The sequence below is a fragment of the Mustela nivalis genome, assembly GCF_964662115.1.
Source record: "Mustela nivalis genome assembly, chromosome: 2".
Classification (NCBI taxonomy): Eukaryota; Metazoa; Chordata; class Mammalia; order Carnivora; family Mustelidae; genus Mustela; species Mustela nivalis.
Window position 1 is genome coordinate 155,815,073 of NC_139021.1, and position 27,434 is coordinate 155,842,506.

At 36.0% G+C, this 27,434-nt stretch overlaps 1 protein-coding gene across 32 annotated transcripts in view; it reads left to right on the plus strand.

The window, feature by feature from the left end:
* Positions 1-16,507, plus strand: part of ZNF518A (zinc finger protein 518A) — a 28,035-nt gene extending 11,528 nt beyond the window's left edge. For 14 of the 32 annotated variants that reach the window (XM_082722073.1, XM_082722056.1, XM_082722058.1 and 11 more), the window contains 4 exons: positions 5,615-5,765; positions 9,022-9,071; positions 9,645-9,769; positions 9,914-16,507. In XM_082722073.1, the coding sequence (XP_082578199.1) occupies positions 10,038-14,510 (4,473 nt within the window). In that variant the 5' untranslated portion in view covers positions 5,615-5,765; positions 9,022-9,071; positions 9,645-9,769; positions 9,914-10,037 and the 3' untranslated portion in view covers positions 14,511-16,507. Of the gene's footprint in view, positions 1-4,083; positions 4,137-5,614; positions 5,766-9,021; positions 9,072-9,644; positions 9,770-9,913 lie in introns of all 32 variants that reach the window. The other 18 variants (XR_014309273.1, XM_082722046.1, XM_082722074.1 and 15 more) reach the window with 3 other exon arrangements.
* The last annotated feature ends 10,927 nt before the right edge of the window (positions 16,508-27,434 follow it).

Below are 27,434 nucleotides of genomic sequence, written 5' to 3' on the forward strand. Positions count from 1 at the left end.
TATGTTAACATTGCCAGTTCTCTGGTTCCTCGCTTTCTATTTGGATTTGTCAGTTAGTCCTCTAAATTTTCTGACTTCTATTTTTATTGTTTCCAATATATCTTGCTTTCTAGTACCATTCTAATAATATTTCTAAAATACTGCTTTTATAACTTCTCTCTGCTCATGAACTCACCATGGCTCCTGGTTACCTTTCATTTCAAGTTCAAATCTGTCCTCTGTAGTCTGTTCTCACTTAACCTCCCCATTATACGTTTTCTCTGTCATCTAGATCCCACAGTGCCATGGGAGAAAAATGCTTTTCTTCCAATATTACTCTTTTTTTCTGCTCTAGGTAGCCTTTGCTCCTTTTGTGCAAGTTTAAGTCTACTGCTCTTTAAACGATCATCACGAAACCTACCTTTTTGTGAATTAAAGGCAGTCAACATTGATCTTTCAACTTAATGTCTTAAGAGTCTGGTTACAAGTAATAGAACTAGCTTAAAGTAGTTTAAGTCATCATGAGCTGTAAAAGGAGGAATTATTTTAAGGATATAAGATTTCTTAGAATTCAAGGGCAAGAGTAGACACAAGCCTCAGTAAAGACTTGGCGGTAGTAACATTGTCCTCTTGGTTTCACTTAGAGTACTTAGGAGAGTTGATGATTTCTCCCCCAGCTGTTTGGATACGTTTGTCTTTTGCTTTGCTATGCTGTCATTCCCTAAGAAATTTAACTTGTTGTTAAGAAATCTAACTTACTTAATTTAGATTGAGAGGTAACTTTCTGTAGATTTGTCTATGCCTATACAAACATAGCCCTATAGTATCTTTGCTCCTGACATGAAAATGAGGATCTTTCCTCCTTATAGAGGAATGTATTACATGTTTTCATCTGTAACTTCCTTATTTTAAAATAAAACAAAACAAAAATTCACAATAAAATCTAAGTCAATTTAATACATAAACCTTCTTGTTTTTAATGTTTTCAGGTGGGTAAATGTTCCATAATTTACTTAATCATTCTCCTACGCATGGATATTTAAGGGATACTGTTACATAGGTTGTGCTTTTATTTCTGTACAATAGGCTGTTAAAAGTGAGGTATAAGGGAGTATACTTAGACAATGTGAAGGAAATTGGTTATTTTCAGGGAAAATATGAATTGAGAAAAATAATTGAAGCAGTAGAAAACCCCAAGAGCCCAGAAATCATGGAAGACCTTTCAGAGTTTTGTAAGGGCTAAAATCCAAAGAGGTATTAGGCCTATATGGTATTTTGGTACAGTTGTTTAATTTTAAGGAGTAGGCAGTTCTCATGTTTAGTGAACTATTCCAGAGATGAAATGGTGGAAATTACTCCAATTCATTTTATATATTCTATATAATGTCAGTATTAAAACTATTAAAGATAGCATCAAAAAAAAAATCTGAATAAAGTTTTGTCGGATGAAAACCAGTACTTTATTGAAGAGTAATATACATAGCTGATGTAAAAATAGTTCAGCGTTTTCCTTGCTGTTCATTTCTTTCTGTACTATAAAGATTTCCCCCACTATCTGAAAATAGAGCATTCTTAGGAAACCTTTTATAAGTTGAAATGGTATAAAGCAAAGAAGCAGTTAGCACTAATTCATGTGGAAAGTTTTTGAGTATTCTCAGACCCCCAAAATAACCTTAGTCTTAGGCTTTTCTGGTACGTTAGGAGGCACATCTTGCTGGGAGGCCAGAATAATTGAGATAAAGCACAGATGCTCACAGACACAGTTTGAAGCTCTGGCCTCCTGATGCTGACATACTGACCTGTAGTTCCTGGGGAAGGAGCTTGGCGGAGCCATTCTCACTGCTTGGGCTGCAGCTGCCTCTGTAACAGATTGCTGCAAAACAGAGGCTGAACACTGATTTTGTTTTTTTGTTTGTTTTAGTGTTGTTTTTTTAAAAAACAGAAACTCTCTTTGGATTTCTTTTGGTTAGCAAAAAACATACTACTGTAGGTTTGTAAGTGAAGTGGTATAATGCAAACTTTTGAAAAGCAAACTTTCATAAAGCAGGGGACACCTGATAGAAAAATAATCGTCAAATTTAGATCAGTGTTATAGTTTTTGCTATTTATCTTTTTAAAGAAATTTTAATTTCTTTTTATTTAAATTTTTTTCTTTTAATGATGTACTAAGATCAGGAAACATAACAGCTTTATATTTGTATAAGAACACTGCACTCATAACTTACTCTGGTGGTGCCAGCGTCCTTTACTTACTTTTTAAGGTATCCTCAAGGCTCACAGATTAACTGTTAAATTAAAAAAAAAAAAAAATGACCTCTCAATAGCATGAATTTATATACCATGAGTAACATAGCATAATTTTTTATTCTCTGAGTATAATGTTTGCCAGTAACTTTCTGGCTATTGTACAGTCCTCTCTGCATGGGTATGATTGTTTATCTGTGTACTGATGCAGTACTGATGTACTGGGTACCATGTACAATGTTGAATGATGCCTATTTTGTTTTGATTTCCACCTTTAGTGTCAACATTCCTCAACTTTTTGCTAGCATCAGTTTTACCGATTTACATCAGGTTGTTCAGAAAAAAACTCAGTTGGTTTACCACAGAATTCACTTGCTCTGCTTGAGAATTTCAGAATTTTCATGGTTTCATGCCTTTTTTGGATAAAGTTTCATAACAGTATAGTCTAGAGGCAGAAGGTCATTTTCGACACATCCAAATGTAAGCTGTTTGCTTGTGCTGTGATAAGTTTGCCAGTGTGGAGGCTGTAGTGATCCAAGGACAGCATATTAAGAAACACCTAAGGATGACCAGTAATCATGATAAACACTTTTAAATGTGTACTCTTGACTCCTTTTTTTTAGAAAAGATTTTATTTACTTGAAAGAGAAATTGAGAGAGAGAGCATGAGAAGGGAGAGGGTCAGAGGGAGAAGCAGCCTCCCTGCTGAGCAGGGAGCCCAATGTGGGACTTGATCCCAGGGCTCCAGGATCATGACCTGAGCTGAAGGCAGTTGCTTAACCAACTGAGCCACCTAGGTGTCCCTAATCTTGATTTTACTATGAGTTTGTATGGGCCCGACTTTTCAGTATTTGAACAAATTAACTCCTAATATGTCTGCTGTTTACTTTTTTTATTAAATGCATCTTGAATATCTTCCAATTAATAAATACAGGTTTAGGGCGCCTGGGTGGCTCAGGGGGTTGAGCCGCTGCCTTCGGCTCGGGTCATGATCTCAGGGTCCTGGGATCAAGTCCCGCATCGGGCTCTCTGCTCAGCGGGGAGCCTGCTTCCTCCTCTCTCTCTGCCTACTTGTGATCTCTCTCTGTCGAATAAATAAATAAAATCTTTAAAAATAAATAAATAAATAAATAAATACAGGTTTACATTGTTTTTTAAATTGAATAATATTCCACTGAACGAAAATACCATTATTTATTGGTGGACATTTTGTTATTTTTGATTTTGTGATTTCTGTAAGCAATGCTTCATTGAAACTGCTTATAACCTTTAGGATACATTTCTAGAAGTAAATTGGAAGTTATATACTTTCTTCCTGGTCATGTACAGATTTTTATTTTGTGTATTTCAGAAAATGAAATTTTAAAAATGAAGGCATATAAAATACAAGTCAACATTTTTATTGTTTGATTCAACAGATAGAAACTTAACTCTGTAAAGTTGCTATAGTAGTTTCTAAATGCTTAACTCTCAGTTTCTGTACATATGTTGTCGTGAACTGGTGAGGAATGTTTCATGGACCATCAGCAGACCATATTTTTAGTAGCACTGTGTAAGTCTAGGGTCCAGTGTAGAAGGGGGAATAGTGAGCTTGGGGTGGGGTTTGTGTCTCATCCATATATGGTCATTTAACCCTCTGGCTTTTGGTATGGTACCCACTCTCAGCTGTGTCTGGTATCCCCTGTTTAAGAGAGTCTGTGTACTTTCTGTAGAGAATAAACCTGCAGGCATCTGCTTTGGTGGGGAAATAGCAGTAACCTTTCTTACGGAGTGGGGAAGGGAATCTTAGCATCAAACCAGAACTCAAGCAGCTTTCTCCAAATTTCTCTTTGTTTTAGCTTTCTCCTCTTTTTTTCGTAGTTACTTGGTACTTGCCAGTTCCTAAGCCTTTCGAAGATTCAGAACTAAAATAGGTTAGTTTTTAGCATTACCCAGTCTGTCTGGGATTAAGTTTTCTTGTGTTTGCAGGGTCATTTACTAATGTATCTGCTTTCCAGCATCTAGAAATTTGTAGCTATTTTCATGTCTCCTGTTTCCTATTGTTAATTTTTTTTTTAAGGACCTCTTACATATTTGTTGTGTCATAAGTGGTCTCTTATTCCAGTCTTTTCTGCATTTCTTAACTGTATTAACAAAATATTTACTTTTATTTCTATTTCATAGATTTTATTGTTGACAGATATTTCTTCTATGACACATTTTTCCTTTTTTAAGTTCTTCTTTTCTGATTGAAATTTGATTTTGCTTATTTACTTGAAACTTTATTCCAGAAGAGTACATATGCAGTATAGTCTCTAAATCTTTACACATCTAAAATTGTGTTTTTCCTTTACATTTGAATTTTCCTGTGTAGAGAATTGATTCTTGGGTTATTCTGTTTTCCTCAGAACTCTATAAAGGTCACTCTGAGTAAAATGTCTGATTTTATTTTTTATTAAAGATTTTATTTATTTAATTGTCAGAGAGAGAGCACAGGCAGGGGGAATGGCAGGCAGAGGGAGAGGGAGAAGCAGACTCTCCGCTGAGCAAGGAGGTAGATGTGGGACTCCATCCCAGGATCCTGGGATCACGGCCTGAGCTGAAGGCAGATGCTTAACCGACTGAGCCACACAGGCGTCCCAAAAATGTCTGATTAATATTGATTTCTGATTAAAGTTGGCATTGCTGTTGAAAAATACCCTTTTAGGTAACTCTACTTTGCTACATTTTTTTTTGGTAGTATTTCATTTTTATTTAAACTCAAAAATTTGATGAGGATAAATTGTAAACATTGAGTCTTATGTTCTTTTCTAACTAATAATCTTGACTGGCATTTGAGGAACCTTTGATTTTGAAAATTCGGGTCTTTAAAAAAAACCCGAAAACTCAAATGTTACTTTTTTCTTGTTTTGAAAATCATTATTTCTCTTCTATCTCCTTTGTTCTCTCTTTCATGGCAGTATGTTCTTAGTTTTCTTCTTTTTTAGTATATTATTTCAGGTCTTACTGAAATTGCCAACTAGTACTTTATTTTTATCCCCTAAGCTTCCTCCTTTTTCCGGTAGTAGAAACTTTTGTGTAGTTACTGTTTTTCATTGTTGGATGGGGGATGGGAAGGGTTTCTCTGTTCAGATTATTTTCTCTTTGTTGAGCTGCTGCAGCTAGTGATGTTTCTGCCAGCTTAACTTTTGATGGCCTTGGTAGTTGAGATGAATTCTTAAAGAATGAACCAAGATTTTTTCAGTTTTTTAGTGAAAGGGATGGGGGAGTTAATGTACTTTTTCCCTGACAACTTAGAGATAATTTACTTACTGTGGACAAAGGACAGAACTGTTAAACAGAAGATAGGCATGAATATAGGAAGATTTATCTTTGTTCAGAAATAATTTCCTCTTCATATTTTTCCCAACAGCTGGTGCTAACGAGTCCCAACTCAGCCTCTGGACCCAGCTCAGAACTCTGGATTCATTCTCTTCCTTCCCATACCTCAGCCCAAGCTTTCTGTCTCCTCAAAGGGTACCACATGATCTTCCGCTCAAGTCCTCACTTTCTAGAATCTCAAGGTATGTTCAGGGAGGGAGTGGTCAGATTTATGTCCTTTACTTTCTTACTAAGGAAGGGTATAAGAGATGCTTATTTTAAATGCTTATTAAATAAGTGTCCATTGGTCAAATTCCTCTTTAAAAGTGGTGCTTGGCAGTAGGTTTGCATTTGTTTTCACTCTTCTTTCTCTGGACTGCTTCCTACCAAACACCTTGCAGTGTGTGTATGGAATGTTTTTCTAATTTCTAGTCATTTTGTAGGACTTCATTTTTTGGTTTTTGTTTCATTGGGCAGTTGGAAGAAGATGAAACCAGATGGCTTAAGTTGCCATCCTGATGCAGGCAGTTCTCCAGGTTTGCTTGAAAGGGCTAGGCATACTTGTAGTATTACTATTAATACTGCATACTTGTAGTATTACTGTTACTATAAGTAGTATTTTTTCAAGGCTTGAGGAGATGTTGGTTAAGACTTAGGAGGTAAAATTATAGAGAGGGCAATAGTTTAAATGGAGATTTAAAATCAGTAATCCTTGTTGGTGAGGGAAAAGATTGAACAATAGTGAAAAGAGCATTAGCTAGTAGCTTGAAAGATTAAAATTAGAGTAAAAGTCCTCTTTCCTTTTTTTATATTATCTGAGAAATTCGTGACACACAAATATTTTTGCCCATAGATGGCAACCCTAGTATAATTTGCTGTCAGATGTCATCATTGATTGCTTCCACATAGTGCAGGTTGAACATAGTTGAAGACAAAAATAGATTCTCCAAATTTAAAATTTGAGGGTGAATAACAAACTCCAAACTACCTATAATACACAAGTTCCCCTAATACTGTATTATTGTATATGCCATTCATTAAATGTAAAAAATACTGATGTTCAATATTAATTATTTTACATTACCAAGCTTAAGTAAAAGCTAAGTGGATTACTTGATAAGGTCCCTTTTATTAACCTTGTTTTGCCTGTGTGTAAAGGACATGCACTTTATTTTTTTTTATAGATTTTATTTGCTTATTTGACACACAGATCACAAGTAGTCAGAGAGGCAGGCAGAGAGAGAGAGAGGAGGAAGCAGGCTTCCTTCTAAGCAGAGTGCCCAATGCAGGGCTCCATCCCAGAACCCTGGGATCATGACCCGAGCCGAAGGCAGAGGCTTTAACCCACTGAGCCACCCAGGTGTCCCAAGGACATGCACCTTTTTTTTTTTTTTTTAAAGATTTTATTTATTTATTTGACAGAGAGATATAAGTAGGCAGAGAGGCAGGCAGAGAGAGAGAGGAGGAAGCAGGCTCCCTGCTGAGCAGAGAGCCCGATGCGGGACTCGATCCCAGGATCCTGAGATCATGACCTGAGCCGAAGGCTGCGGCTTAACCCACTGAGCCACCCAGGCGCCCCCCAAGGACATGCACTTTAAGGGTGAACTTTGTGACCTCTGTTTTGGCTGCCATGTGTTCTACTTCATTGTTTTCTGTTCTTCATGTCCTGGAAGGGTGAGGTTGCTGAATGGTCATCTCTGAATAAGCAGTATTCATAATATGTTTGTCCTGCCTCTCTTCCTTCACATTGTAAGCTGCAATAGGGTGGGGACCATGTTTTTTAATCTTTTTACAGCACCCATCAAAATGCCTCTCATTCATAGTAGGCATTCATTTATTAGTAAGTGTTAGTTGATCAAGTTATTTAAAATCCTTTTTTAACACTGGTTGTTAGACTCTAGGGTATGTGTTTTCTTACAAGAAAAATTTTAAATTGTGTAGATATTTTGAAATGGAGTTGATATTTAGAAATATTATCAGTCTGTTTCTAGCATTAGAAATATATTTTTGAACACATGTAATATTACTACAAGAATCAGTTTCCCTTTTGTAAGAAAACCTATGATACAGTTTTTTGATCATGTGTATAGTAGAAAAGCTTGAGTATGGATAATCCAGAATGACCACAATATGGTATTCAGGCGAGTGGAGAACCGTTACAGGTGTGCTTAAAAGTTTCACCTCTTTGAACCTCACCCTCAGATTCTGGTATGGTGAAGTCTTCATTGGTGATTATGATGCTTGTTACTGTTGAGAATGTGACGCTCTGTAGGGGTTCTTCTCAGTTGGTATGGAGTATCCAGCAGCAGCTGTCATTGAACTTTATTCTAGCCATTTATTTAGTTTTCCTTACTTCTGAAGAAAAGTATTTATATTTTGCTTTAAGTAATTGGAGTAAAACATTTTAAGTAAAAATTTTAATATTTTACTGAATTAGACATAGTGTGTAAAGCCAGTATATGCTTTGGCAGCCCATATACTAAAATTGGAATAATACAGAGAAGATTAACATGGCGCTGTGCAAGGAATGACACACAATTTTGTGAAGCATTCCATATTTTGTGCAGTTCCTGAGCATTGTACCACCTTTTGCAAAGGAACTCTGAGAAAATGGTATGAGTCAGAGCACAGTGTGTGGCACTGAATAATGAAATTGTGATTTTTCACTACTAAAAATATATTCAGTAAACTGGTACCCTGTTAATGAATTCATTATCAGTTTAGTGTTTGTGTGGATATGTGTGTGTGTGTGTGTGTGTGTGTGTGTGTATTTAAAGACTATCAAAGAATGTGTTTTTTAGACCCAACCAGAATTACTGAGTGTTAGAGATATTAAAAGAATCTCTTAATATGTAATTTAACTTTTAATTGTATTCCTTTAATAAAGGATTTCTGAAACAGTATCTCATTACTTAGATTCATTGGAATTTATTTTTTTTCATGTTTTTATTTATTTACGTAATTTCTGCCCAACGTGGGGCTAGAACTCAAAACCCAAGATCAAGAGTCACATGCTTTACCAGTTGAGCCAGCCAGGTGCCCCTAGATTAATTGAAATTTAAAGCTGAGACCTTTGACTATACATTACAGATGAAGCTCAGTGTGATTTATACTTTATTTTCTTTAGCGTATCTGATTTTGTCTATTATTTGTACATACATATTTAAGATCACAAAAGTAATAAAAGGTAATTCTTCTAATACACATTTTGATATTTCTGAACTTTAGTATTCAGATTCCAGTCTCAGCAATATATCATCACATCTTATTACTTATCGTATTTTTTATTCTTTTGTAGTTTAACCGATCATGTGTCATTTCATGGTAATCACATACAGTAATGATAAGTACAATTTATATTGCACTTTACAGAATATTGTTCATATGTTTTTTCATTTAATCTTTACAATAACCCTGTGAAATACAGAAAAGGTACTAATTTTTTTTTTCACCTTATAGATGAAGAAACGAAGACAGAGATTGAGACTTGTCTAGAGTAACACAAACCAGTAAGTGTTGGAATTAATGGAGGCAGGTAGTAATGGGTGCATTCTCATATGCCAGGAGCTTTCCTTGCTGCCTTCTGCCTGAGTTCTAGGGACAAAAAGCCAAAGAGCCAAAATGGTTGGGAACCAAAAAGATAGTAGGTAGACTTTAATAGTACCCCAGCAAAATGTGCTATTCCTTTTCTTTTCTTTTTCTTTTTCTTTCTTTCTTTCCCTTTTTTTTTTTTTTAACCAGTTAGTAATGATAACTTGAAAGAGCAGATAATGTCTTCTGTCACTATTGTTAGATAAATGAAACATCTTAGATCTGAATTATCTCTGAAACACTAAGGAAATAGAGAATCTGGAGAAGAAGCCTGTTGAGTTTCTCACAAAGGTAATAATAGTCAGAGGGTCAGCTAAGGAGGTGAGAGAGTTAATACTTCATGCGTGTAACTGGAGACACATGTGTAATTGGAACTTAAATTTTTATGGTTCTCATTAAGATATTTTAAAATCTCACTTAAATATTGTCATATCAACTTAATATAAAAATCTAGAGCTTGAGGGTGCTTATCCAGTTGTGGTTTTCTTTAGATGACAAAACTGAGGTTCAGAGAACTTGAAGCTTGCCCCAATGTCACAGAGCAGAGACAGAAGTAAAACTTGTATTTCCCGACTTGCAGATTAGTGTTATTTCTACTTCAAGCTATTACTTCTTGGTAAGCTATTCTTAAAATACTTAACGGGTCTTTTATATCTTTTATGTATGTGTTTGATCAGCATTCCTATTTTGTATCAAAATGAACTTTAAAATATGAAATTTACTGATACTTACAAAAATTCAATTCTTTGTTTGATTTTAGGTGAGTTAATGTGGGAAAAATTCTGATATTTTGAAGATGTCTTGGCACAGTATTGTTTCCTGTTTAAATTACAAGTAACTTCAGTTTTTAGAGAAAAAAGAAGTTGGGATTTTTTTGTAAAATCATGCCATCTGAACAGAAACCCTTATTTTTTGATGAAAAACAAACTACTTTAAAAAATTACGATGTGAAAAATGAGATAGTGGACACTATCAGATCAGTACCTAGGCCAAAAATTGCACAAAGTAGTTTTCATTATGAACTAAAAAATGTGAAAATTGATTTGCCGAAGATACATATTCCAAATGAAGTCTTTTTGAAACATGAAGTTGACAAATACAGAAAATTATTTCAGCGTCAACCACAGACTGCAAGAAAATCTATCAGTGTAAAGACTGTAAGCTGTGTAGAGGAGTGTATGTTGCTCCATAAGTCTGAGAGAGTTGAAGAGGAGGGTTTAAAAATGTCTGCAAAAATACTCAATTTCAACTGTTTAAAATGCCGAGATAGCACTCAATATAGTCCAAATGATTTGCAGAAACACTTTCAAATGTGGCACCATGGTGAATTACCTTCCTATCCTTGTGAAATGTGCAGTTTTTCAGCAAATGACTTCCAGATATTTAAACAACACAGACGGACACATAGAAGCACTTTAGTAAAATGTGACATTTGTAACAATGAGAGTGTATATACTTTATTAGACTTGACAAAGCATTTTGCATCCACACATTGTGTAAATGGTAGTTTTCAGTGTGAAAAGTGCAGATTCTCCACCCAGGATGTTGGCACATTTGTTCAGCACATTCATAGACATAATGAAATCCATTATAAATGCGGTAAGTGCCATCATGTATGTTTTACCAAAGGAGAGCTTCAGAAGCACCTTCATGTTCATTCTAGTACATTTCCCTTCACTTGTCAATATTGTAGCTATGGAGCTACTAGGAGAGAGCACCTGGTAAGACATGTTATAACTTTGCACAAAGAACACTTATATGCGAAAGAAAAACTGGAAAAAGACAAATACGAAAAGAGGTTGGCAAAGACTTCAGCAGGACTTAAGCTGATACTGAAGAGATACAGAATAGATGCATCAAGGAAGACGTTCTGGAAACGCAAAAAGATCAACAACGGAAGTGACAGAAGTATAGAAAAAAACACTCAAGTGCTCAAAAAAGTGAACAAAACACAGGCTAAATCTGAAGACCAGAGCCATCTTGTTCAAGAGCATTTAGATGAAGAAAAGGATGAAAGACCACACTGTGAGAATAATGATAAACCTGCTGAGTCAGAGTCAGAAAAGCCAACTCTTCTGTTCACTGGGCAATATAATAGAGTTGAAGAGGGATCAAATTCTACTCTAGGTTTCTTGAAGACTGCTGTACAAGGACCTACAGTGTTAATGGTGAAAAATAATAGAATAACAATTCCTGCTAACTACAGTGCTGATTTTATGGGCTTTAAGATGGTGGATGGAAAACAACATATAGTAATAAAATTGTTACCTACCAATAAACAGAATTTATATTCACCAGGCTCACAGTCAGATGCTGCAAAGGGGAGTACTGCCAATTTGCAGCCCCGGACTTTGGACACTACTGGATTTTTAGCAGGAGTAACAACTGAATTAAGTGACACCGTTTACATGAAAGCAACTACCCCATTTTCATGTTCATCTTCTATACTTTCAGGGAAAGTAATGTCAGAAAAAGAAATGGCTTTGCTATCTCAAACAAGTAATGTGCTTCAAACAATGGATGATGAAAAAAATGTGTCGTCTTTGTCAGCATCAGAATTGGTTTCAGCATCAGTGAATTTGACCACAAAAGCTGAAACAAAAGATAATATTGACCTGTGGGGAAGTTATATTACTCAGAGTCACCCTGAGATGTCAGGTGCTGCCATTAGAAGTCCAGATAAAGTCAACTGTACTACCAAACAAAATGCATCTAACAGTGGGGATATGCATAACTACTGCATTAATTATGTCAACTCTGAGTTACCTGTTGAATCTTCCAACCAAGGATCATTGCCCTTTCATAATTACTCAAAAGTAAATAATTCTAATAAACGGCGTAGATTTTCAGGAACAGGAATGTGTGAAAACCCTCAAAAAGAACCTTCATCAAGCAAGACAGTTGTTCAGCAACCAATAAGTGAATCAGTTTTGTCTCTAGTGAGGAAAGAGAGCTCAAATCCAGATAGCATGTTAGCATCTATTAGCCTTTTGAATACTAAAGATGGAACTTTAAAAATGCAAGCTGAAATTGAAGAACAGTGTGTTTTAGAAAAAGGACAAAACAGCGACGGACAGAACTTATACACTAATGAAAATCAAAATTTAGAGAGCTTGACTGAAAAATCTAAGTGGGATAACATTTCTAATGTTGAGTCACCTATGATGCCTAGAATCACCTCTGTTTTCTCTCTCCAGAGTCAACAGGCATCAGAATTTTTGCCGCCTGAAGTAAACCAGTTACTTCAGGATGGATTAAAAACAAAATCTGAGGTAAAACAAGACTCTAGTAATAGTAACACCCCAGATAAAGGTCTGCCACTTCATTGTGACCAGTCATTTCAGAAACTTGAGGGAGAAGGCAAAATAGTTGACTCTTCAAAAGACTTCAAAGTACAAGGCATTTTCTCTATGCCGTCTGGTAGTATAGGGATTAATGTGCCTACTAATGATCTGAATTTAAAATATAGTGGAAAAGAAAAACAAAATCTGTCAATATCACAAGATGTGAGAGATTCAGAAAAGACACCTAGAATTTCAGGTATTGGCACATTACTTAAGACTCAGTCAGATGCAATAATAACACAGCAGCTCGTAAAAGATAAACTGCGAGCCACTACACAAAATTTAGGTTCTTTATATAGGCAGAGTCCACTTCTGAATTCAGAACCAAAAAAGGCTATATTTGTTCAGACTCCAAAAGGCTTTTTTGTACCATTGCACATTGCTAACAAGCCTGGATTACATGTTGTTTCAGGAAGGCCACTTCCATTGGTTAATACACAAGGTGTACCTGCTTCTCTTCTTTTAAACAAGAAACCTGGGATGATCTTAACATTTAATAATGGGAAACTTGAAGGTGTTTCCACTGTCAAAACTGAGAGTGCTCAGGCTTGTGGAACTACAGCTAAGGAGCCTTGCAGAATACCTTTTTTAAAGGTAGAACGAAACAGTAATTGTCTGACACCTGCACTTTGTTCCAGCATTGGCAGTTGTTTGAGCATGAAAAGTAGCTCAGAAAATACTTTGCCATTAAAAGGCCCTTACATCATCAAAACAGCAAATTCTTCAGCGAAAGCTGTTCCTACTCCTAATACAGTACCTGAGCATCAGGGCACCAAGTGGAATATCTTGGACTCAGTAAAACAGCAGAGTGAGATTTTTCCAAAACCACCTCTTTATACCCTCTTGCCTGATGGCAAACAAGCTGTTTTTTTAAAGTGTGTGATGCCAAATAAGACTGAGCTGCTTAAGCCTAAATTAGTCCAAAATCGTACATATTATCAAAACATACAGCCAAAGAAACCTGAAGGAACACCACAGAAAATATTGCTGAAAATTTTTAACCCTGTTTTAAATGTGACTGCTGCTAACAATCTGTCTGTAAGCACCTCTGCATCCTCATTGCAGAAAGACAAGGTACCATCTAATCAGACTACAGGAGGAGAGCAGAGAGAGCCAGAATCTTCTAGAGATGCCTTACCCTTCTTACTAGATGATATGATGCCAGCAAATGAAATTGTGATAACTTCTACCACAACATGCCCAGAATCTTCTGAGGAACCATTATGTTTCACTGACCGTTCAGACACCAGGGTATTAAGGTGTAAAACAAATTGTACAATCGAGAGAAGCTTCAATAGAAAAAAGACTTCGAAAAAAAAATTTTCAAGAGTAAAATCTCATGCAAGAAGTAAAGATTCTGAAACTGCCTTTGTATCTAGAAACAGAAACTGTAAACGGAAGTGTAGGAATAGTTATGAAGAACCTCCAAGAAAAAAAGCAACATTACATAGAAAGTGTAAAGAAAAGTCTAAACCTGAAGATGCCCGTGAATCATTTGATTTTAGCAGACCAAGGCTTTCAAGAGATACAGTCAGAACTTTGCGGCTTTTCCCCTTTAGTTCCAAACAGCTTGTGAAATGTCCTAGGAGAAACCAACCAGTTGTGGTTTTGAATCATCCTGATGCAGATGCACCAGAAGTAGTAAGTGTGATGAAAACTATTGCTAAATTTAATGGACGTGTACTTAAGGTTTCATTGTCGAAAAGAACTATCAGTGCTTTACTGAAGCCAGTGTGTGTTAATGCCTCGAAAACAATTTATGGTGATTTTTCCAAAAGACATAAAACATTGAAACCTGTTAGTTCTGTGAAAGAAAGATTTGTGCTAAAATTAACACTCAAAAAGACAAGCAAAAACAATTATCAGATCGTGAAAACTACCTCTGAAAATGTTCTGAAAGCTAAATTTAACTGTTGGTTTTGTGGTAGAGTATTTGACAATCAGGATGCTTGGGCTGGTCATGGGCAGAGACATCTAATGGAAGCCACTCGTGACTGGAATATGTTAGAATAATTTACTGTAGTTACCAAGGAAAAGCAAAGTAAAATTATCTTAGGAGAAAACATGGGTTGAATTACCTTAAGGCAGACATTTTCTACTTCAGTATAGTACCTAAAATTGAGCATCTGAAAGTTGGCTGAATTTCCATGGGAGACTAAAAAAGTTTCATGTGTGGTATTTGAAAATGCTATCACTGCACACATAAGTTTAGCAAGAAACTAATTGCAGCACAGATGTACCTTGATTTAATTTTTTAAAATGTGTTCTTGGGAAGTTAGGGCTAAAGAAAATTTTGATAAAACAGTTTTCCCAATTTAGTTATATAGTGACTCTTAGTAGAGGGGCATGGCTGACAGCTGCATCCCCTCCCTCCTTCACCAGCCTTACGAATCTGGTAGGTGTAGCTTCTCTGAAGATGGAGGAGGCTCTTTCACCATGTTGCTGAAGGAGTTTCTCCTCATTTGTGAAGACACACCAAGAGTTTGAGAAAAGAACTTAACTTTACATCTGCTAAATATAGTTCTTTTTGAAGGGTATTAGCCTCCTCTGAGAGCACAGATACACCACATAATGCTTGAACAGAGTTTTTCACAAGTAAATCTCTTTTTTTCTCTGCGCTGTGTCCCAAATCAGGAATTGGAATACCTTCCCAAGGTGATTTTCTTTTTCTAAATGGCTATGTCAGGCATTTGTAGATGGGCAGCCTCCAAAGAATTAAACTCTCTTGGTCCCGTTTAAAGTCTGATTAAAGAACTTGAACACTTTTCTGAATTTGATGATAATCTCCAGTGATTCTTTTGCACAGAGCTATGCTTATTTGATTTAAATTGTTTGTCCCCCATAAAACCAATGGCCAATTTTTATCTTGTTTTTCATCCATTTAAAAAGTGGAACATAGAAGCACTTCCAAGGGAATGGCTTTTCTTGAAAATTAAGAATCACTCTACAGAAACAATATTTTGAAGCAAGATTAGCAAAGCAAATCAGATTTTTGCTCTTTAATTACTATAGGTGTCTGAATATGTACATACACATTGGGACAAACCATTTTTGTTAGCACCTTTTTGGTCTCGCTGACAACCCAAAGCAGATTATTTTACTGATTGTTGGCAGTTGAAATGAAGAAGCATTAATAGTGGACTCAGTGGCAGGACATAAAACTTCAGTACAGATTCCTAGGGGATATACCCAGCAGGTAGAGTTTTAAAAGGGATATTTTCAGGACAACAACAGAATCATCGACTGAAACTTCACCGTGTAAGTTTGGATCAAATTTTGTTGGATTATTGAATAATGGAGTTCTTATATTACAAATTACTGTATAATTTTTGTTATATTGTTACTATAAGTGTTAAAACATTTTCATTAATTGAAAACTTCAGGGCTTCTTTTCTGTATATAAGAAAGAATTTAAACCTGTACATATTTTTGTACCTTTCAGTTTGTTATGTAAATTTTGCACAGAAGATTTTTGACATAAAAGGTTTATTTTCCTTCAATTTAGTTCTGTGCATGCACTAATAAAACTGTTGTTTAATTTAAAAGGAATATGTAAGACTTTACCCATGTTATTTTCTTGGTTTTTATTTTAGATGTAGAATTTTTTTTTTTTGGGTAAATTCATTTTTCAGGGATTGAACACTATTGTTAGCAAGTGCCTAAAAGATGTGAAACAGTTTACATATGTCAACTGTAACAGTAGGTCCCAAATGGGCCCATTTCCCCAAAAGTTTTATTTTAAAGAAAGCCATACATAGATGCTTCAAGCTATCTTGCTATGCACATTATACACATGTACTTTTTTTGTGCAGTTTGTCTACTTTCCTAGTGAAGTATTTTTTGTATAAAACCTGTTAAAATTGTGTTTCTTAAATTGAGCCTAAGAATGGAGTTGATTGGAAATATACAGTATATATTAATAATGTATATGGTGTGTAAAGAATGGTAAGCAATGTTAATTTCTGTAATGAATATTTTCATCAATTAAATTTATCTTAAGTTTGTGTTTACACAATTTTTTTTTACTGTACTAAAATCAAAAGGGGATTTTATTCTAATGGGAAATATTTATATATCAAAAACTTTTTTTTCTTTAAATGCTAGGGAACTGTGTAAAATAAAGTGTGGGGTTTTCTCCCCAAAATCATAGGAGAAATTTTGAAATTTTGTTTGAGAAGGGTAACATTTATTATGAGGCTATTGTAGTTATGCTGCTAAGGAAAGTTACAGAGAGGTTAATGCTCCTTAGGACCCTAACAGCAATAAAATTGAAATGCTCTGCTGTTAAGGGTAGATTTATCATAATTCCTTGCCTTCCATGAAAAGAGAGAGAAGCAACAATCTTGCCAAAGTTTGCAGCATTATAAAAAAACATTTCAGAATAGCCATACCAGTAAAAATAGATTTAATGTTTTAATACATACTTTTCGCCTTAAGATTTTAAAAGCCATTTTTAAAAGCTTCATGTCCCAGGTACCTTGGTTAGTACCTTTTCTGATTCATTAGGTTATTCTAAAGAAGGCAAACCTGCTTGGGGCCTCCTTATTGCCAGAGTGAAAAATCCAGAGCCAAAACCCTCCATCCTTTTTTTTCCTCCTCCTGGCTGAAACTGAACTAAAGATGGTTCTCTAAAGTAGTTTGAGGTTGTTACTACAACTGGAAGAGTTTTATTTTTGCAATCCAGCTTCTTGGTCAGGAATGTGTTTTCATTTTTTCCTATTTGTCCATCTCCATTGGAAATGGGCCTCTCTATTTGGCTTTCAGTTAAAAAAATAGTTTAATTTTTAAAAAGTTTACCTTTCTATCTTACTAAGCACTCAGTAGATTGAAATGTTATACATACAATAACATGTATTATACATACATGTTAATGTATGTATAAACATTTCAATAAAATACATATATATTTGTGTGTGTGTGTATATATATATATAATTTTTTAATGAAAAACTGATTTTGTTGGGGGTCAGCAAAGTTTATCAGTAAAGATTATCATTAAAGGGTAAGTTAAGTTAGTAAATAACTTAGGCTTTCTAGGCCATTTAGTCTCTGTCATAATGTCTTAATTCTATAATGGAGAAGTAGCCCTAAACAGTACATAAGTCAATGAGTATGCCTATGGTTTAATAAAACTTCATTTTAAAAAATGAGCCATGGGCTGAATTTGACCCACCACCTTGTTTAACACTTGGTTTAGTTCTCTCAAAGTCTGCTCTTAGAACGGGATTTTTTTAAGTTAAAAATAAGTTTGATGTAGTTTTTTTTTCTTTTGTGATACATACCAGCTATATAAAACTTACAAAGTAGAAAAACTAAAATATGCTGATAAGTTACCAGTGTAGATGTGTTTAAAAGCGAAGAGAGTGTAAAGGTAATGAAAAGGATTAGTGGGTAAATTAGATGGGTCATTTGTGTGCAAATGTATTTTATGGAGGGATTAAAAGTGAAACAGGTGCTGTGGGAATTTCTGTTCAGGTTAGATGAGAAACAGATACTAGTTACTAAGTGATTTAAAATAGCTGTTAAGAAAAGTAGTAAAAGTTCTTGGGATTGGGGAAAATGGAGGCGAGGTGAAAACAGTATTCCATGCAGCTAATTTACTGATGTTTTTCATTAATTTTTTTATTTAACTTTGTTTATGTCCCCTTATCATTACATAGCAATTTGTTAGGATTCTTGTTTTCAGCACTGTGCCTTGACTCCATTTAGGATCTTATCTAGTGAAACTTGCTGGAGGAATGATCAGGACATTTTATTTGTTGCTCTTTAAGAATGTAGCAATAGCAGAAAAATCTTCCTGTAATGCAGAGTTGAAATAGGATCAGTTTGGTTGATTTTTGTTGTTCGTTGATTTAAGTATGCTTTTATTTATTTTTTTTTTTAATTTATTTTTTATTTTTTTTTTATAATTTATTTTTTATTTTCAGCATAACAGTATTCATTATTTTTCACCACACCCAGTGCTCCATGCAATTCGTGCCCTTTATAATACCCACCACCTAGTACCCCAACCTCCCACCCCCCACCCCTTCAAAACCCTCAGATTGTTTTTCAGAGTCCATAGTCTCTCATGGTTCACCTCCCCTTCCAATTTCCCCCAACTCCCTTCTCCTCTCTAACTCCCCATGTCCTCCATGCTATTTGTTATGCTCCAAAATTAGTGAAACCATATGATAATTGACTCTCTCTGCTTGACGATTTAAGTATGCTTTTAATTGGATAATTGAAAAGTAGTCAATAACGTGGAAGAGGTGTTTAACAAAGTCTTCTCTGAATTATTTTTTTTCTATCTTTTGAACTTGTGTTAAGTGCCCCAAATTTAAAAATCTTTATTTTAAAGTACATTCCATCATTGTGATAGTGGAAATATTTGAGTAAATAGTGAGGAAAAATACTATATTAGGTACATCAATTTCAAAAATTGTAATTTTAGTCAATGTTAAGAATGTACTTACCAAAAAAAATATTCATTCCTAGTAAAGTCATTTTTAATATGTTAGAAGAGTTCTTCCCTAATACTTAAGAGTCCTTTAACAAAAAGTGAAGGTAATGTTTGGGGTTGTGACTGAAACTGCTTCTTTCATTTAAGGTGCCTGCTGTCATCAGTTACTTCATAAGTTATTGCTAACGTAAAAAGATAGGAAAACAAAATGAAAAACTTGGATAGAAATCAAAACACTATTTGCAAATGACTTGATTTCAGTATTTTGAAAATCCAAAGAAGTACACTGAAAATTAGCTTTCCTGAACACTTAATCATTTGGCAAACAACAAAAGAAGACCCATTTATATTAAGAGCCACAAAATAATATATTTAAAAGTTATGTAAAGCTGTCAAAGGAAACACCACAAAACCTAACTGGGTGATAAACAGTTTGTCTGGGTGTAAGATTAAATATATCCCTATTTGTAGATCCCATGTACCACACAGGTGTTCCACAGAAGGCTTAAATCAAGTGGGAGGTGGCTGCTGGTTAGCCATTGTATGACTCCCAAATCCTGTAGTATAAGGAGAATCTGGACAGGACAGCTACTCTTACAGTGCAAGTCCACTTCCCACACAACCATGTTGCAAGAGACCTGCTCTGGTGGGCTTGGCATCCAAATGGCAGCTTAAATCTGCCCCAGCTTTCTGGGGACAAGAGCTATTCTGCATACATTCTGCAGCTGGTTGAACGTTAGCAGATTCTGTCCTCTGTTTCTGGGCTAGAGAAGATCCATACTGGGAGGTGATAAAGGATTCTCCCCTATGCCCTCCTCTAACCCCTGACACAGCTGCTCTGTAGGGAGGATCTGGGAGACGTTCAATAAGAGGTGGGTTCCCAAGCTATACCCTACTTCCCACCCCCCACCCCCAATGCTCCATAGCACAAAGGCAAAGGGGTTCTGTTTAAAGGGAGGTTTGAGTGAGCTTCAAAGACTTGACAGCACACTTCCCATTACTAGGGACCTAACTTCAGCTGGAACAGACTGGAGCAGTTTGTACCCCTGAATATGCTTGAAAACTAAAGGACAATCAGCTACCAATGAATAGAGGCTAACAATTGCTGGTGATGCCAATAAATATAGCCAGAAAGCTTACAGACAAGATAAGGGAGACGAAGAGAGTGGGTAAAACTAAAGACGTACCTTGTGATCAGAAATAATGGGTGGGGGTTGAAGGCTATAGCCACATAGGATCAACCAGAGGGGGAATGTCTTAGTTACAAATACCTGACAGAATGTAGGACAAAACTTGGAAACTCCCTAAACAGTGAAAAAATGCCAAGCCCCACACAGTGTAAATCTCTCTAATTAAGGCGGCGTAAACACAACCTCTTATTAATTAGTGACTAATCATTAAATGATGTTGACTCAGAAGCAACCCCTAGGAAGTCAGACTTGAAGATAAAAATGAGGGAGAAACAAGTTGAACAGTGACATCAGAGGCACAGACTTCATGAACTAGTCCAGCCAAGTCACTAAAAATAAGCCCAGAGTGGACAGGAGAACTACCATGGAGAGATCCTACAATATATTATCTAAAATGTCCTGTTTTCAACGCAAAATTATGAGATGTTCAAAGAAACAGGAAAGTGTGACGGGCAAAAGTGGGCAATAGAAACTTCCTTCAGGGGGTACCAGATACAGGGTAAGTGTTATGCAGCAAATGTAGATATGTTCAAAGACCTAAAGGAAACCAAGTTTAAAGAATTAAAAGAAAGTATGTTGACAGTGACTCATCAAATGAAAAAAAAGATGGGAAGTAAGTGGAATGAAAATTCTGGAGTTGGAAATTTCAGTAACCAAAGTGGAACTTTTGCTAGGGAGGCTTAACAGTACATTTGAGCCGGCAGAAGAATCAGCAAACCTGAAGACAGATGGAGAGAGATTACAAAATCTGAAGCACGGATGGGAAAAGAAAAGTAGGGGGGGGGGGAGTCTTCCTCACACTATGTGTGCAAAAGTTAACTAAAAATGTAAAAATGGATCATGAGCCAAAATGTAGGCAAAACTATAAAACTCGTGGAAGTAAATATTGTGACCTTTGTCTTCTTAGCTATGACATCAAAATAACAAATGAAAAAAAAATAAGAAATAGACAATTTAAAGCATAGAAAAGTTTTATTAGAAGAGATTGAGCTGATCTATTTCATCTAGTTTAGTAATTTCAATACTAAAAATTTTGCTCTATACTTCATTCCTCCACTTCTGCTTTTATCAAAAATTATATCATTATAAGTTAGTTGCCCATCAATTATTGCTTCATGCACTTTTAAACTGAGGGGAAAAGTTATAAATAAACACATTTACTTATTTTATAATTACCATTATCAGTTCTGTCTGGCTTTGTGTGGGTTGGAATTATTATTTAGTGTCCTTTCAAATCGCCCTTTGGCAATTCTTTGTAGGACAGTTCTGCTAGTAATGTTTATCTGGGAATGTCTGAATTTTTTCCCTACCTTTTTGAAGGGTAGTTTTGCTGACTATAAAATTGGTTGGTAGTTTTTTCCCATCCAGCACCTTGACTATGTCCTCACTGCTGGCCCCCATAGTTTCTGTAGAGAAGTCAGCTGTTAATGTTATTGAGGACCCCTCGTATGTGATGAGTCACTTCTCTCTTGTTGCTTTCAAGATTCTCCCTTGTTTTTTTTTTTTTAATAGTTTGATTATAATATGTCTGAGTATACATATCTTTGAGAACTTGGAGTTTCTGAAGTTTCACGATTTGTAGGTTAATATTTTTCATCAGGTTTGGGAAGTTTTCTTCAAATAATTATTTTTAATGCTTTCTTTTTCTTCTCTCCCCCTGGGACTCCCATTATATATATGCTGTTACGCTTGTTGGCCCTATTATCTTGGGCTCTGTTCATTTTTCTTAATTTTTTTTCCTGTTCCTCAAACTGGACAATGTTAATTGATCTATCTTTAAGTTTATAGATTCTCTCTTCTGCTTGCGCAGATCTGTTGCTGAGCCCCTCAAGTGAAATTTTCATTTCTGTTATTATCCTTTTCAACTCTATAATTAAAAGTTCTAGAATTAAAAGTTCTTTTTACTACTTCTATTTATATTCTTTATTCGGTTGAGACATACTTTCCTTTCATTATTTAAACACGGTTTCATTAAAGTCTGTGGTTAGAAAATCCAGTGCCTGGGCTTTCCTAGGATTTCCATTGACTGCTTTTCGCCCTGTGTATGAGCCATAGTTTTTCTTTGCATACTTTGTAATTTTTTGTTGAAAACAGAACATTTAAAGGGTTATAATGTGGCAATTCTGAAAATCAGCTTCTCCCCCAACCCCATTCTGTCCCAGGGTTTGTTGTTGCTTCTTGTAGTAGTTTGTCTAGTAACTTTTCTGAACTAATTATGTGAAGTCTGTATTCTTTGTCATGTGTGGTCACTACAGTATCTGTTATGTTAGCTTAATGGCCAGCAAATGATTGGGTAGAGTTCCCTATACACCCAGAATGGAAAAATCTAGTGTTTGCCAGGGCCTCTGTGTGTTTTTGTGGTACACCTCCTCCAACAGTCAGCCAGGCAGTTTACAACTATGCCTTAGCCTCCACTTTCTACTTTGGCAGAACCTCCAGGTCAGTCAGAAATGACAGCATGAGGCCTTCTCAGGGCTCTCCTTAGGACACACACAACCCTGACTGTGCATGTGGTCTTCTAGATTCCCAGAAACATGTTGTAACTTTACAAAGCCCTATGGACATCATTCATTCCCCAGCCTGTCCTCCCTAGCTTTTCAAAGGTCAGTCTCTTGCTTACCTCAATTGTTATCTCTTACTCAGGCAACAGTAACCAAAACATTTGCCTTTTAATGTTTCAACATTGCCCCTAGGTAGCAGCTTTAGTTCCAGGCAAGGCAGACAAGAGCCAGTCTTCCAGAAAGCCACCAGACTAGTCAAAACAAATGATTACAATTCTTTGTAGTTGAGGTCAGTTCTGTTCTATCTATTACCAGGAATGGGGGATTTTATCTTCAGGGCTACTGCTAATGTCAAATTTAAAGGTTAAAGACTGAAAACCTTCCCCTTAAGATCAAGAACAAGAAAAGATGTCCTCTCACCACTTTCACTAAACATTATACTAGCCATTCTAGTCAGGGCAATTAGGCAAATACAAGAAAAAAAAAAAAGGTAGGAAAGGAAGAATTAAAAATATCTATAATATGAAATGATGGGATTTGTATGTGAAAAATCCTAAGGAATCCACTAAATTTTTTTCATAATCTATACATGAGATCAGTAAGGGTGCAGATATACAAGATCAGTAGAAAAACCAGTTCTACTTGATTTTAGATTTTAGCAATAAGCAATCCTAAATTGAGGAAAAAAGATTCCATTTAGAGTGTCAGCTAAAGGACAAAAATAAATCTGACCAAAAAAAAAAAAAATGCAAGACTTTTATACTGAAACTACAAATCATTGTTGAAAAAAGTTAAAGACTTGGGATGCCTGGGTGGCTCAGTTGGTTGGACGACTGCCTTCGGCTCAGGTCATGATCCTGGAGTCCTGGGATCGAGTCCCGCATCGGGCTCCCAGCTCCATGGGGAGTCTGCTTCTCTCTCTGACCTTCTCCTCCTTCATGCTCTCTCTCACTGTCTCTCAAGTAAATAAATAAAATCTTTAAAAAAAAAGAAAAAGTAAAAGAAAAAAGTTAAAGACTTAAATAAATGTAGAGACAACTGATGTTTGTGGACCCAAAGACTTAATATTGTTAAGATTGAAAGACTTCCCAAATTGACCACAGGTTCAACACAATCCCTTTCAGAATTCTAGCTGCCTTTGTTTGCAAAAAATTGACAAACTGATTCTAAAAATTCATATAGAAATGCAGAGGATTCACAATAACCAATAGCGAAAACAATTGTGAAGAAAAGAAGAAAGTTGTACAAAGCTACTCTAATCAAGACCGTTGAGTCCTGACATAATAGACATGTAGATCAATGGAATAGAACTGAGAGTCCGGAAATAAATTCATACATTAATTGTCAATTGACTTTCGACAAGAATGCCAAGACATTTAAATATGGAAAGAACAGTCTTTTAACAACTGTTGCTGTGACAACTGGACATCCACGTGCAAAAGAATGCATTTGTACACTACCTCACATCATATATAAAAGTTAATTCAAAATGGATGAAAGACCTATAGGGGCGCCTGAGTGGCTCAGTGGGTTAAAGCCTCTGCCTTCGGCTCAGGTCATGATCCCAGGGTCTTGGTTGGGATCGAGCCCCACATTGGGGCTCTTTGCTCTGCAGGAAGCCTGCTTCCCCCTCTCTCTCTGCCTGCCTCTCTGCCTACTTGTAATCTCTGTCAAATAAATAAAATCTTTAAAAAAAAAAAAGACCTATATATTAGAGATAAAACTCTAAAAGAAACATAGGTGTAAATCTCTATGATCTTGGGTTAGAAAAGAGTTTCTTAAAAGACACCAAGAGCACAGAAATCAAAGAAAAATAAGGTTTTTTAAAGAAAATTAGAATTCATTAAAATGAAAAAATTGGGTTTCAAAGAACTCAAGAAAGTGAAAAAACAACCCAAAGAATGGAAGAAATATTTTCAAGCCACTTACCTAATATGGGAATTGTACCCAAAATATATTAAAATGATCATAACTCAATAATAAAAAGACAATTACATCAGAAAATGGTCAAAGGATTTGTATAGATACTTCTCAAAGAAAATATAAAAATAACAAAATCATATGAGAATATGCTTAACATCTTTAGGTACTAGGGAAATGCAAATCAAAACCACAATGAGATAGTAATTCACACCTTTTAAAATCGATGTAATCAAAAAGACAATAAGTGTTGGTGATATGTGCAAAACTGAAACTCTCAGATGTCTGTCAGAATGTGAAGTCATGCTTTGGCAAATGGTTGGGCATTTCTGAAACTGTTAAACCTGGTTACCATATGGCACAGCAATTCCATTTCTAGATATAGATAAAAGAATGAAGACATATGCTCACCTAAAAACTTGTACACAAATGTTTAGAGCAGTATTATCCGTAATAGCCAAAAAGTAGAAACAACTCAAATGCCCATCAACCAATGAATGAAAAAAAATGTGGTATGTCTGTAGTATATATTATTAGAGATAAAGAGAAGTGGAGAATTGGTATATGCTGTAATCTGGATGAACCTCAAAAATGTACTACATGAAAAAAGCCAGTTACAAAGGACCACTTATTTATTGTATGATTCCATTCATATGAAATGTCAAGAGTATGCAAGTGTATAGAGACACAATAGATTAGAAGTTAATTGTGATGGGGACTGATGGAGAATAGACTGCTTAAAGGAATGGAATTTATGAGGTGAGAATGTTCTAGCAGATTGTGGTAATGATTCTACAACTTTCAGTATAATAAAACCCATTGAATCATATAGTTTTAAGTGGGTGAATTTTATAGTATGCAAATTATATATTGATAATGCCATTAAAATTAGCACCTAGTAAAAGTTGTTTAACCATTAGAAGGGGAAAGTCTGTCAGAATGTGAAGTCATGCTTTGGCAAATGGTTGGGCATTTCTGAAACTGTTAAACCTGGTTACCATAGGAACACAGAAATGGCAAATGTAGGAATGACTATTATTTTTAGGAGTGAAAAAGAATAAACAAGGAAGAAACTCAGCATTTAGAATAGGGCTCCCTGGATCCCTAGTCTGAGATTCAGACCTTACTGAGGGGGTTGTAGCCACCAATAGCACATTCAGCTAGATGGTGCAGACTTTAGCTTGTCTGTAGCGGTAGTCAATTCAGAAGCTCTGAAACTCATTGGTGGATGCTGGTCAGCAAGAGCTCCTCTGTTGTAAACAACCTGCTGAGTGTTACAGAAACTGGAAGGCAAGGGCAGCCTTAGGCTGGTCCACAGGTAGTTGCCCCACTGAGTGGCACAGAAACTCACTAAAGGGTGTGGTCAAGCTGGAGCCTACTAGGTGGCTGAGAGAAATTTGCTTATAAGCACTGGTTGGCTAGAGCCAGTTAGCAGAAATTGGCCTGTAGGGTGGCGGAAAACTTCAGTGGGATGATGCCACAGGCTAGAACTGGACCTGCTGTGTGGCTGAGAAACACTGAAGAGTGTCACTGGGCATCCCTAATCCACTTTTGGGAAAAATCACCATTCATCACCAGATATACTCATCCCGCCTGTCAGGGCCTTAGGTTTTCTGAACTAGGACTCTCACACTGGCATAACATACCTGTCTTGGTTCAGAATTAAATTTTCTTTGCAACTCAGCAACTCTATTAAATCCTGAGTTTGGTCTTAAGTGTTTTCTTCTTTCTCTGCAGGAGATTAGCAACTGGGTTGCCACTTTATACCAGGGATGGTCCATGCCTCAAATACCCCCAGGATGAGGTCCTCACTACGAGCTGGGTGGTTAGTAATCTGGTCCAAAGACCTATCTTACTGCCTACTTTTTTGGACTACTCCGGTACTAACCTTGTTAGTTGGGTTTTCTGAGGAGCAGATGCTGAGTTTGGAATGCAAGAGGTTTATTGAACAGTAATGCCTGGGAAAAATTAAAAGGGGAGGGAACAAAATTGAGTAAGAAAAACCTTGAAACCATAGTACAGATACTGGTGGGAAAACAGGATTTGTGAATGGAAGTAGGATTGGGTATAGAAAGCTTCAGTCTGCCATGCATTGCTGATAAAATCAGCCAACTCAATGAGTGTATTTGGTCAAAGACTTCCCATTAGAGTTCCCTGTTGGGGAGAAATGACCAGAGTGAAGACTGTCTAGGAAGAGCATGGATGCTCAAAACCCAAGGTAGATTCTAAAAGCACTAACAGCTGAAGGCTGTCGTCTAATTGCATTCCTCACAGTTGAATGCCCAGTTTTTTCTTGATGGGGAAATTCAAGCAGCACATCTCCATGGCTGCTGCTGTTAGGTAATGTCAAGTAATGACATTTGTGTTCCTGGAGTCCCAGAAGGGGAGGAGAAGGAAGAGGACAGGCAAAATATCTGCAGGAGTAATGGGTTTTTTTCCTAAATTTGATGAAAACTAAATCTAAGGAGCAACATGAAGCTCAGGCAGGAAAAGAATAAAGACAAATCACACTAAGACACACCATAATCACATTTTCATAATCACAAGTGATAAAGAGAAAATGTATAGAGTGGCCAGAGAAGAAAAAGCACATATTATGTGCTAAGAATCAAAGAGAAGAATTATAGCATACTTATCATCAGAAGCTACACAAGCCAGAAGACAGTGGAATGATAGCTACAAGGTATTAAGGGGAAAAGTCATTCTTGAATTCTTTAGAAAAATTATTCTTCAAAAATGAAGATAAAACAAAGACAATTTCACACAAGAGAAATCTAAGACAAGTCCTCACCAGCAAAATTGGACTATCTTAAATATTAAGAAAAATGCTTCAGGTGACAGGAAAATAATGCCTGATGGATATTTGATCTATACAAAGGAATTA